At 34.9% G+C, this 13,063-nt stretch overlaps 1 protein-coding gene across 1 annotated transcript in view; it reads left to right on the top strand.

Moving 5' to 3' along the window:
* RYR2 (ryanodine receptor 2) overlaps positions 1 to 13,063 on the top strand; it is a 379,203-nt gene that overhangs the window by 144,587 nt on the left and 221,553 nt on the right. The window contains exons 6-8 of the mRNA XM_029965125.1: positions 8,179 to 8,253; positions 8,997 to 9,075; positions 10,150 to 10,262. Coding sequence (XP_029820985.1) covers positions 8,179 to 8,253; positions 8,997 to 9,075; positions 10,150 to 10,262 — 267 coding nt within the window. The remainder of the gene's footprint in view (positions 1 to 8,178; positions 8,254 to 8,996; positions 9,076 to 10,149; positions 10,263 to 13,063) is intronic.

Here is a 13,063-nt window from a genome sequence, read left to right as displayed (position 1 = left end):
TTCTGTTGGGCAATTTTTTTTCCAAAACGCTGAAAGTGCTTGAAAGTAGGCATTTGTAATGGAATTATTGCCTTAGCCATAAATATAAATGTTTGTTTTAAATATAAGACTGGAAACAGATGATCAATATTATTCATTTTTGATTTATTTTTACTGCTGTGTCTGATTTTCCTTCTTGTGTAGTTTTCCATTGCTGAGGAAGTGATAACATATACTTACTGTCAGAAATATTAATGATGAGGTATATTTGAAGTGTTTCTAATTCTGCCTTCCAACAGGTCAATATTAGTGAAATTGGGATCATTTAGCATGGGGCTGGAAAACATTTGTCATCATTACTGATGTTTCCAATCTTTTTAATGTAGATAGTAAAATATTTCTGTGTTCTCAACTGAATAAGACATGCCTATGTTTTTTATTTGCCAGTTGATTTATTCACATTCACATTTTTATGTGATATTTATATAAAGCATAATTACACATTGTGATGCAGCTTTTAATTCAAGCTATCCTCAAGAAACCTCTAGTTTAGATAAACTCTTTTTTCTGTTTTATTTTTGGCTTGACATAAAATAGAAAGTAACCATTGAGCAGGTACCAGCAGTCATCAGTCATAGTAATCTCCACGCCTGAGTTTTTGCAGCACTTACTGCTTTGTAGTGAAAAGTCAGTTAAATAAGTAGTGGTTTAAAAGTTAGCTATAAAGACTAGAATATGTATAGCATGTATAATGTCTTCCTGCATGTATAATAACAACTTCCTGCTTGTTATTCTATTGTAATATGGTGCATGGGCTACAATGAAATACACAGAGGTTTTAGACTGTTTGAATTCACCCTTTGATATTGCTATTAAGTGATAGGAGCAGAGTGAAGGAAGATTAGATCAATGCCATGTGTCAGTAAATTGATTTACTTTGCATCTTTAAATTCTAAGCAACTAAATGCTGTGAGTTTAGTGCCAACCACTGGAAATGGCAGCCCGAGAGCACAGTAGTTGCAGAAGGGTCTCTTTAGCTATTTGTGTTTTTTGGTAGAAGAATTCAAGGCTTCTGGGCCTGGATGATGTTAATTAGTAAAGAGAATTCCGTCTGTTTTGTGTCAAGATTTTTAAAGAAAATGGATACTTCTATGAGCAAGAAGAACATGTAAAACTTCTTGGCTCACTCTCTAGCTTTGTTTGTAGTCTTTACTGCTTGCAGCATTTTTGAGTTCTCTGATGCTACTGAAGATTTAATTTACCAGCATTTGCATTCCAAGTGCTAGCTGTTTAGTTTTGCCTGCCTAATCTTGTCTCACAAGCCTTCTAGCTCTGTTCCAGGGTTACTTCACAAGCTCTGCAGTGATTCAGCCTGTTTCCACACACTCTGGTTTCACCACTGCTTGGGATTTTCTGGACTCTTTGTTTGGCATTCATCTCACAAGACTGAAATGCCAGACTTGACAGCCATGGATATTCTAAGCTCCCTGTGTAACCATAACAGAATGCTCAGATTTTAGGTGGGCTGAATTATTACCAAAAGGGCCTTTTCCTCTCCACTGGCTGTTTAGTTGCCTTAGGCTAAATTAATCTGAGTTTGTATTTTGTCATGAAGTGTATTAAGTCTAGATAGAGTTCATTTTCCCCATAGCAGCCCTCACAGTGCTGTGCTTTGCATTGGTATCTGGAAAAGTGTCAGTGATACACTGGTGTTTTGGCTACCACTGAGCAGTGCTGGCACAGCATCAACGCTGTTTCTCCAGCATTCTGCCCCTCCATCAGTAGACTGGAGGTGGGCAAGATCTTTGGAGGGCACACAGCTAGAACAACTGACCCAAACTGACCAAAGGGATATTCCATACCATATGATGTCAGCTCAGATATAAAAGCTAAGAAAAGGAGGAAGTGGAGGCATTCATTATTTACATTTGCCTTCTGGAGCAACCACTACATGTGCTGTAGCCATGCTTCCTGGGAAGTGGCCAGACATTGCCTGATGCAAGGAAGTAGCAAATAAAATCTTTGTTTTTTTTCCTTTACTTGTGCACATGCATGACTTTTCACTTTGGATTTAGCAAACTGCCTTATCTTGACCTACAAGTTGTTTTCCATCTTACTTTCTCTCCCCTGTTCAGCTGAGAAGGGGGAGTGACTTGGACACTTGGCAAGGTGTCCAAGGTCAACCTACCACATCAAGAATTTTTTTTTAGCTTTTCGTAGACTGTAATGGATCATGGTGGTATTAAGAGAACAGACCTTCCCATATTTTCCAGCTGGCTGTTTCCTAGTGTCAACAAGAAGCTCTCGTTAGTCATCTAACTTGCACTCAGTGTTAAAAAATTTAGACCATGTGTAATTGTGGGGAATAAGAGGTCTCATCAACCTGTGGTGGTCTCCTATTCTAGGCAGCTTGTAGGATTGCATAATTGCCAATTTTAGATAAATACTGACCTCCATCAACATTGTTCTAGAACAGATTAAGAAACTGCATATTAATAATTAAAGCAATAACTGAGTAGTTTTTACATTGCTATGGAAATATTCTGAGTATCATCTCCTCTACAGAAATGGTTGTAGCATGCAAATATTTCTGTGTAGAACCACAGTGAGATGGTTTTAGACTGTGGGACATCCTTCCCTCCTATTCCTCACAGTTCCTTTTAGTCTCTTCCTGATTTCTTTCACTTCCTTGCTAATTCTGCCTTCTCCTGAGGGATAATTCAAAAGATTTCAAGATCTGCATTTATTCCACATCCTTCCAGTAGTTTTCACTCTATCTTAAGGTTGCTTAAATGGAGACCTTTAATGAAAGAAGTTCCTGAAGAATTTTATATAAACAAAACATGTTTCTTATGCATTCACAGTTTTCTTTTTAAAGAACTAGCTGAGATTAAATACTTATATTAGCCTGCTGGTTAAAAAACTTTCATCAGCATCTTGATAAAGGCATTGATGCCAACAGCCTTACATCTCTGATCTTGACACAGGTTGTTTCTGACTGGGAACAGCATAGTCCAGGGCCTAAATGTAGTTTTACTCAAAATATGTGGTAGTTCATTTTTTTCAAGCCAATACATGTGGTCAGACTCAGATTTCCTATTTGACTTTTCTTCCTAATGGATCAAAACCACAACTTCAGAATGTAATGAATTCTCCTGCATGAAAAATTTGACAGCTGCAATGTGGGTCCCAGGGAAGGGAGCTGGAGAAGGTTCCATCACTGGAGAAACATGTAGTTTTTTTACATATAATTCTGGAGAGCTTCCATCACTGGTGGGTGCAGTTTCCTGCTTGGTTTATTTTTGTGGTGGTGATGGTTTTTAATTTAAAAGGGTTCATAGCAGGTAACTGTAGTACATTCTGTGTTTAATTCCATACTTCTGCTTATACATTTAATTTTAAATCTAGATTTAGAAATAGAATTTTTTTTCATAATTTTGTAGTTTTCTAACAGTACAAATGTTAGAAATAAACTACTGAACTTCATGAAACTTAGATCATACTCATGATGGAGAAAATAATGCCTTTGCATTTATATTTACAAGCGTTTTTATGGATAGGTGTCCTCTGTTTAACATGCTGTTGACTCTAGCATCTGTTTTATGCTTAAGTTGGCCACCATTAGTGTGCTCCATTTTAATGAAGTGTGAGTACTCAGTGATTTAAGGGACATTGTTTTACTCCAGTGTACATATGAAACAGCCACTAATTTTACAGTCACATACTAATACATAACAGTCATATTTGAATTTTTTAATGTTATCTTGCAGTATTTGCCTTGGAAAACACTTTTGAAGAAAAACAGGGAGCTTGTTGCTTCTTTTACCGTACAGCTTCTGTACATGCTTTCCCATATTAAAAGTGTTCAGTGCCATGAAAGTAGTTGTGTAGTATTTTTTTAGAAACCCATTTAGAGCAAATATTGAGTGGTCCTAAGTTCCATCTAGAGTGCTAGGGCTGCATCTGGGGCGCAGAGGAAATACGAGGCTGAGCAGCTGATTGCAATTAGGTCATGATTTACCATTACAGTAAGTTATATGGATTGCATTTTTGAAGGATTTGCTACTGATGTCTTGTCATTTATTTTTTCATTTGATTTTTTTTAGAATTTTTATCTTTTTAGGTCCATCAAAGCTATTTTTCCCTACAATTTACTCTTTGTGCTGTCATTTTCCCTATAGCACATTTCCGTAATTCCATTCTACTGATACGGACCCATAATGGAATGAAGCAGGAAAAGCCATTACATTGTTTTAAAAAGTCACTGCGTTATTTCGTATGACTTTTTCTAGAGTGTGAATCAGTTCCTGTGTTCTTGTGACACATTCAGTATTTTTAAATTGCTTTCGTGGGTGACTAGATTTGTTTGAATAGCCATGTGCTAAATGCAATTGCTGTCATGCTTTCTCAAGCATTGGATTTCTAAATAATGACAATGTTACAGAAACTTTGTCTGTACACAAGCTGAAATAACTATCTTAACTACGTGCTTTTGCATGATTGTCTTTCTCTGGTACCTCCCTGAAGCTCTTAGCTGTTTTCCTTTTCTCACACATTTGAAGATTGTGTAGACCTGTGAAGAAAAGTCAGCAAAGAAACATGAGCATTTACTTGCAGTAGAGTACTCACTGGTCTAAGAAATGTTTAACTCTAGTAGAAATAAGGCTGTTCTTTTGAAAAGAATAGAAAGGTAATGGCTACCTGACTCGAAATCATGGATGCCACAAAGCTATTCACCAGCCTCAAAAAAGTCTCATTTTGAGGTTCCCAGAAGCACAAATGGTTCCAAAACACTTATTTGATGTCACCTTGATTAATTTCCTGCAGCTTCTCATGTGAATCCAGGAGTGTAGCAGTGCAGCCGTAGGCACAGCAGTGCAGGTGCTACTGTGTGAATTTTTTGTTCTGTCAGATGATTACATGTCTGTATCTATGACAGTCAAGTATATACAAAATTACAGAGATATAAAAGGTTTTTTTAAGTCAAGTATAACATATCTTACTGTAGCATTGGTATTCACAGTAAAATAGATATTTTTTCATTGAATCTAATTATAAATATGTTATTTCATGTCATGGTACTTCCATTGTTTGCACAGTTTACTACATAGTTTATAGGTTGTAGTGTTTGAGTACCTTTTGGTGTTTTAATTCTCTTTCTATTAAGATAACAAGAAAATTTAATTTATTTTCCTTTATTTTTGTTTCAAGATAACACTCTTTACATCAAATTAAATAGCTCAGATCTTAGTAATCTAGTCTCATTGCCTGGTTTGGCAATGTATTGACCTTGAAAGCTGTTTATATATTTTGAATGCTAATTTCTTTAGCTCTAATTCTTGTTGTTATATCCTCAACTGCCTTTTCCTTGGAAATGACTTTTGATTAATTAGATGACTCCAAATTAATCTTGTATTCCAGCTGCAGAAATATTAGATTAGAGATGGGCAGTTTATGTGAAGTTTTCACAAGTGTTGTGAATTTGCCCCATGTGCTTTCAATCTGAATTTATTGTCTTTAGTGTTTGCCAGTTCTGAAGGCTTTTCAAGTCTTACTCTAAATCCCAGATTCTTGGGGGATAAAATAAGAAGAGTTTTGTGTTAATATAATTGATTCTCCTGAATGGAAGAACTTCAGTGGTGAGTTCTTCTTTGAACACAAATATATTTTTGTCCATGCTGGTTTTATTTGAGGAATGTATTGTTAAACTTAGAAATTACTCTGAAAATTGGAAATTAAAAACATAAAGAAAATAAGGCTCATGATAAATAATGTAGTTGTTAGTAAATTGCTTGCGTTATAATGCCATTCATATATTTGTGCAAAAATCTGTGGTATAATGGATTGAATTAGTCAACACTGTGGCTTCCAAGAAGTCTTACTTGCAGAGTTTTCTGAAATTTTTTTATTATTGCTTTATTAGTAGAAACTTGGTAAAACTTCAGTGGCAGATTTCATCTTGGATTTTGCAACTTTGCCATAATAGTCCAGTTGTTAACTTTTAAATTTATTTTATTTTTTTTTTTTAACATGTGGAAAATGTGCAGCTTTCTGCTGGAAATAGAACGGATCATTTTGAAAATCAATGATTTCTAGCCTTTCTGTATTTTTCTGTCTCATCTTTTCAATCCCCCCCCCAACACGGATGGTTTAATTATGATTTCCTCTCAGAAACCTCTAGGTGGGAAATTCTTAAAATGTTTTTTTGCAACTCTGTTTTCCATCAAAGAAACTGACAGCAAACTTGCTTGCATTTTTTAATGGGCAAAATAATATTGGTTAAAAAGAATTGCTTTAATCCTCTTAGAAAAATTTTCTAAAACCACTCTGCCATTTTTCACAGGAGTGGTTGAAGTTGTTTTGAGCCAACCTTTTTCCTGTTCAGCTACAAGGGAGCATTTAACAAAATAAGTGCTAGACAGACAAACCAGTATGGCCAAAGTAAGGGCAAACTAACATTGCTGTGATTTTGTTGGTCACACTACTCTCATCTTTTGTACAAAAGGTAACTAAATCTTTATGTTATATCAAATTTATGAATAGTAACACAGAATAATTTTGATTAAAATATTGGTGAAATGCTGGTAGGGCAGTATGTTCACAGCATTTTTTTTCTCTTTCTCCCAGTGTGATGAGCAGCAGACATTCGTCTTTGGCACAGTGGGCCTGACATTATCAAATGTCTTGTTCTTTCCTTGTGCCTTTGGAAAATGGGGTGGTATTAATGGTAGTTCAAAGCTAAGCCTTTATATCTTACTGTCAAGACTGTGTCTGTGACAAACTCCATGACTTTGATTCTTTCTCAGTACAAATTCATGTCATTCAGTCTTCCAGAGAGATTACTGAATGTTCCTCCCTGCATTTTGACTGCTATGCAGTTTGCTTAAAGTCAGAATATACCTTGTGTCTATCAAACTGCTCTTTTCTCAATAAAGATAAAAGTCTGAAACTTTTGACAGTTTCTTAAAAGTGCTAAAATTATTATTTTTTAAGTACTCGCTTTTTCATCACCTTTTCCTATTATGTTTTTCTTGACCAAGTAACTCAAAGATCAACAAATGCAAATGCATAAAAGATAAAGCAAGGCAATGAGTAAACAAGGGGGGGGAAATAATTGTGTGTTACCATCATAGCCAGTTAAACTGATCTTCAGCACTGAAGTGTAGTTGCCAGAGACATAAGATAGTATGATTGTGTCTAGTTTATTCTGTAATGAATCTGATGCTCCAATCAAACAGAAGGTCAGTCTACTGTGGTAAAAGAAGGGATATAAATATTTTATTTGAGAAATTAAATTAGGAATCCTATGTGAAAGAATAATGCTGCTCGTGGAATTGTCACATTTATAGACTCATAAAATATGTATTTATCAATACTTCTTGATGAGTGTGGTGTGCATAATGTTACATGAGTTGTTCTGTCAAATATGAGCTTAGGCTCTTGACAGTGTCTTGTCAGACAGTCTCTGCTCCTGTCCAGTGCCAGTCATCTGCATCCCAGTCTAAGGAATATGTAAATCTTCAGCAGAAGTTGAAGCATTGCTCATGCTTTAACAAGATTTATTTATTCTTTCATGAGTAGTTAAACTGATTATTGATTAGTAGAAACTGTATTGAAAATTGTGGAAATTGTGGTTGTAGTTTCTTAGGATAAAAGTGAATTTTATTACTTTTAATTTTTTTTTCACTTGAAATTCATGCTGCGTTTCTCAAGAGGAACAATTACTTGGGCATGATTTCTGACTTTTCATAACCCCCAAATACTTCTGAGTTAGCTTACCTGTCCTAGCAGATAAAGAATTCTGTCTGATAAGCAACGGAGGACAAGGAGTCTACAGGCTGATGTTCTTCAATGTGCTTGATTAATACTTTCTGGTAAAATAGGAGGAATATTTCAGAATGTCCTCACTCTGCATACCTTTATATAAAAGTAAGTAATTTGGAGGGAAAATAGGTGAATATGGAGAGATTTAACAAATACATAAGTGTGTAGAAGGTAGTATGACACATCAAAGCTGCTCTTCTCTAGAACTGCCTACTTTCAGCCCAAGGAGGAAGGATTCAAGATTCTAGAACATATTTTATACGAAATAGGTGATGGTACAAACTACTCAATTTTCTCTCATTTTTCTTCCTTTCTTTCTCAAAAGGCCTCATTTTATTATGACATACCACTATATTATTTCTTTTTATCTTTCAGTCTGCACAAGGTGGTGGTCACCGAACGCTACTCTACGGGCATGCAATCTTGCTGCGCCATTCCTACAGCGGCATGGTATGTAACAGGAGTTGTGAGCAGCAATGATTTCTTTTCTGTATGAAAGTTATGTTTGAAAGTGCCCACCCTACTGCCACTTACTGATATCTGGAGAGTTATTCACATCAAAGAGGCGTTTTACTCATGGTTACTGGAAACCTTTGTGAAGGGTAGATGCTTGGAAATACAAAACTGAGCTGGTTGTATCTGGGCAAGTGCTAAAACTAAGTCTGGCTCCCACAGTGCTGAATCTTCTGTTCATCAGTCTGTTGGTGAATTCTCATTCCTTTTGCCTTGAATATTCCATATTGCATAAGCTTTGACTGAAGAAACAGCTGGCATCTTGCTGTCAACCTGAGCATATGTTGAAGGCTGAATGGAAAAGGAAATTCCTTCTTGCATGTATTTTAGACAAAAGTCTTAGTCTTCAGTTCCTTCATGAATTATATAGGTTCCAAACTCCTTAACTACAGATGAGGCTTCATGGAGCTGAAATGCGATTCAACTAATTCCTTTATTTTCACTCTCACTATTTCCTGTCTCAGTGGAAAGATAGCTTGGATAGATTGAGAGGTTATTTTAGAACATATATCTTTGTCAAGTCTCCTTGAGTGCCATTCGGTTATCAGGCATACACGTTCTTGAAAGTAACTAGTAGGGATAATCTAAGAATAGTCAATCCTGTGTTAGTAGGTTTTTATATTTTAGTGGATTATCAGAAGTGAGTGGAACAAGTTCTGTACGCTTTTTTCTTTTGATAGTATCTATGCTGCCTCTCTACATCTCGATCTTCAATGGATAAGCTGGCATTTGACGTAGGATTGCAAGAGGACACAACAGGTAAACACTAGTTAAAAAGACTAGATAATGAAGAATACTTTCAGTCTAAAATCAGAAGAGACCTATGGATAAATCTCATAAAAAGTAAGATTTTTTTAAGAACTAAAGAAACCAAACAGTATTTTCTTGTTTAAATATTCAGTATCTTTATGTTTTCTAATAAGTTATTTAATTTCTTTTCTATGAGATATAAATATATCTACTTATATTTAAATATAAATTTATATTAGTGAATATAACTAAAGGAATATTCCCAAGTTTTAATTCCTGTAGAAACCTTTCACTGAAATTTTTTAAAAAAATGTATTATTTTAATAAAAATTCTATTAAAGCTTTAAACTATTGGTGACTTGGATTTATTTTATTTTTTTAAAGACTAATACTGCTTCTTGCAATGCAATCGATTTGGTGTAACTGTAGTTAGATGTAAGTTTGCTTGTTTTTTAAAGTCTTGTTCTAACTTGGAGTAGTAAGGCTAATAGCTGCAATAGTTGACCAATTTCAAGATCAAAGAGTTCTCTTCTGAAAAGCAAGCTTTTTGTTCAGGAAGCATATCAGAAAGTAAGGTTTGTCGTGGGAACAGAATTTTTGACTCATAAATATTAGAGACACTAGCAATCAGTTCAAGTTGAAGAACAGATTTGAATTTGAATTTATGAGATCTATCAAATATCGGTTTAAGCAGTATTGTAAATGGTTATTTTCATTGCCCTTAGTGATGGTTTGCTCTATTTCTTTGTCCTAATTCCCAGCAGAATATTCTTTGATGTCTTTTTCAGAATCTGTTAAGAAGGTGACTGTGAATCTTTAGCAAAAGCAGCCTGGACCAGGTTGCCTAAAGAACACAGAGCTGCCTCCTTAGTCTGGCATCACTGTTCCAGAGGTCTTAGTTGTCTCCTTATGTGTACTGTTTCCAGCTGAGTTTCTGACAAGGTGGTGCAGGAGTGATACTAGTTACTGAAAACACATTAACATTTGATTAACAAACTTTAGGACTGAGATAGGTGTGAAAGTAATGTCTGTAAGATTGGGCCTTTTCTTTCTTATTTATTTCCTTACTTAATATTGATATAGGTGAGGCATGCTGGTGGACCATACATCCTGCTTCCAAGCAACGATCAGAAGGAGAAAAAGTGCGTGTTGGAGACGATCTTATTTTAGTCAGTGTCTCTTCAGAAAGATATTTGGTAAGTTATGTAACAATACCTGTACAGTTCTTCTATTGAAAAAAAAACAGTTACAGAAAGTGTTGTAATAAGGTGTGGTTTACATTTCCACCTCCAAAAGTAAAACTTAAGGTGTTTAAACTGTTCTTTTTATACTATTTTGCAACACAAGACACTGAAGGTCTGGAAAGTGCGACTTCAATATATGGCTAACCTAATTTGTGTCCATTTCAGTAATGGAAGTTGAAAAATTTACTAATCATGAAAACAAGGAAACACTGAAAAAAAAAATCTGTCCAAATTGCATAATTGAGATGTTTAGAATCCCTTTGAGTGTTCTGAGGTTAACAATGCTGTTACATATAAATTAAAGCTCGTTACCATAATTTTATTAGGATTATGTACAGTTTAATATGTAGAGCTACTGACACATCATAATTAAATATAATTAAAATACTTAATATTGAATATAGTTGAAATATTTTAAAAATTTCTGTGGTAGCTGGTTCTTATCACTGGTTTAAATAACTTTCTTCATCTAAGTATCTCCCATTCTTTCTGAGATGAAACTCTTCCACACTTTAACATGAATTTCTTTTGGAATTCTTGGTGTTGCAAACACCTGAACTATTCTTTATGGTAAAGGAAGCTCAAAATAAGAAGAAAACAATTCTGCTGGAGGCTTTTGACAAATCAGCTGTAGTGATTTGGCAAAACAACCTAAAAATAGAATCTCTAAACAAGAGCTGTTTTGAGTTTATCAAAAACTTTTTCAGATCTGGGAGGGCCACAAAGATGGTGAAGGGTCGAGAGGTGAAGCCCTATGAGGAGTGGCTGATGAACAGCCCTATGAACAGTCACTTGGACTGTTCAGCCTGGAGAAGTGGAGACTGAGGGGAGACCTCATGGCAGTCTACAACTTCCTCGTGAGGGGAAGAGGAGGGGCAGACACTGATCTCTTCTCTGTGGTGACCAGTGACAGGACCCAAGGGAATGGCCTGAATTTGTGTCAGGGCAGGTTTAAGTTAAATATTGGAAAAGATTCTTCACACAAGGATTATTTGGCACTGGAACAGGCTCTCCAGGGAAGTGGCGAAAACACCAAGGCTAACAGATTCAAGGAGCACTTGGACAATGCCCTCAGGCATATGGGGCTGTCCTGTGCAGGGCCAAGAGTTGGACTTCACAGTCCTTGTGAGTCCCTTCCAACTCAGGATATTCCATGATATCTGCATATAACATTAAGTTTTATTCACTATTATTAACTTTTTTTTTTTTTTACTATGAGACATTATTTTTTATTTTTTTTACAGTATTTAGAAAAAAGTGAATAGCTTAATAAGACTTTAATTATACAATTGAAAATGTTCTTCCATTTTTGGAAACGCATAGGAAAATGAGAATATAATTATTATAATATAATTGTAACTTCTACTTAGAGGCTCAGTAACTCATTAAATGAGTTATTTTTTGTAATTACGTATTCTGTCAACTTTCTCATCATCTTTACATTTTAAAGTTATTTTAAATAACTACTTTTAGGAGAATTGCAATTAGACTCATTGGAAAAACAACTTATTGTGGACTAAATTAATGAGAAATCTGATTCATGAAAAGGTTTTATTTAAAGACATTGTGTTTCATTGCGTTATTGAATTGGGTTGCTGAAGTTGAATTTTGCTCCAAATAGTATCTCTCTGTAGGCATATGCCTGAACTTATACTTCTTGCCCTCTAATTAGTAAATCAGCTCAGCTTTTTATATTATTTAGGTTTGTGCATCAACTGTTGATTCTCAAGGCTGTCACATGTAGTTTGATGCAGCAAGATGCGTGATGCTGTCTGCAGAGACTGAGTTTTGTCAACACGTGGTGTTAATGTGTATACTTCATCTGCCATGCAAAATATCAGTATACTAAAAAGAAATTATATTTTCAGTGTAGAGAGAAATGACACCGAATTATAGTTGTAACATGATTTAGAGCTAGGCTTTAATGAGTATTTATTAAACCTATTTCAGTTATACGGCTCTGGTTTGACAGTGAGAGGAAGCAAGGTTTCAGCAAATTAATTTTACTCTTACATGCACTCACACATTTTTATAAACAGATGTTTTTCAAGACTAAATTAAGAGCTGATAAACTATGTACCTTCCTAATCATAAAAATATTTGTTTTTTTCCCTACCTATTCAGTAATTATATTACTGTTAATAAAGCAATGAAACTTTTATGAAAATTCAAATAATTGATAAAAACTGTATTAACCAGTTACAAATGAGTGAATATTTTTCATGAAAGCTGCTTCTTACTGTCTTAATCCATTAGACCATTTAGAAAAATAACTTCAATAGACATTAAATTTGAAAGTAATACATATATTATAAGTATACATCTAATAATGCATATATTATAAATTGTAAATTTTTTTCATGTCGAATGCAGTGTTGTGTTATAGCTGCTGTTTTCTACAACTCTTAAAGAATGCAGCAACTTGCACCTTTTACAATAGTTAGGACTGTGGAGAGCTGAAGTTATTTTTGTGAAGCTGCTTAGAGTGATACCAAACAAACTCTATTTAATCTAGCTGAGGAATGCTTTTTCTAAGGATGTGGAGTTCCTCAGATGGATCCCTTACCAGAGAATGATGTTCATCAGGATGCTGAGGGATAGGCTTCTGTATATTGTGTACTCTATGGTTAAAACCTTAGGGAAAAGTAAGTTTTCTATCAAATGTTCTGAGTAAATATGCTGTTAGGAATAGGGCTGGAATGTCACCTTTTCATATTGCAATATTGCTCTATGTTTTCAAACAACTCACTAAT

This window comes from Manacus vitellinus, unplaced genomic scaffold (assembly GCF_001715985.3).
Source record: "Manacus vitellinus isolate BGI_N305 unplaced genomic scaffold, ASM171598v3 scaffold_8_pilon, whole genome shotgun sequence".
Taxonomy (NCBI): Eukaryota; Metazoa; Chordata; class Aves; order Passeriformes; family Pipridae; genus Manacus; species Manacus vitellinus.
This window is presented reverse-complemented; position numbering and strand designations above follow the sequence as displayed.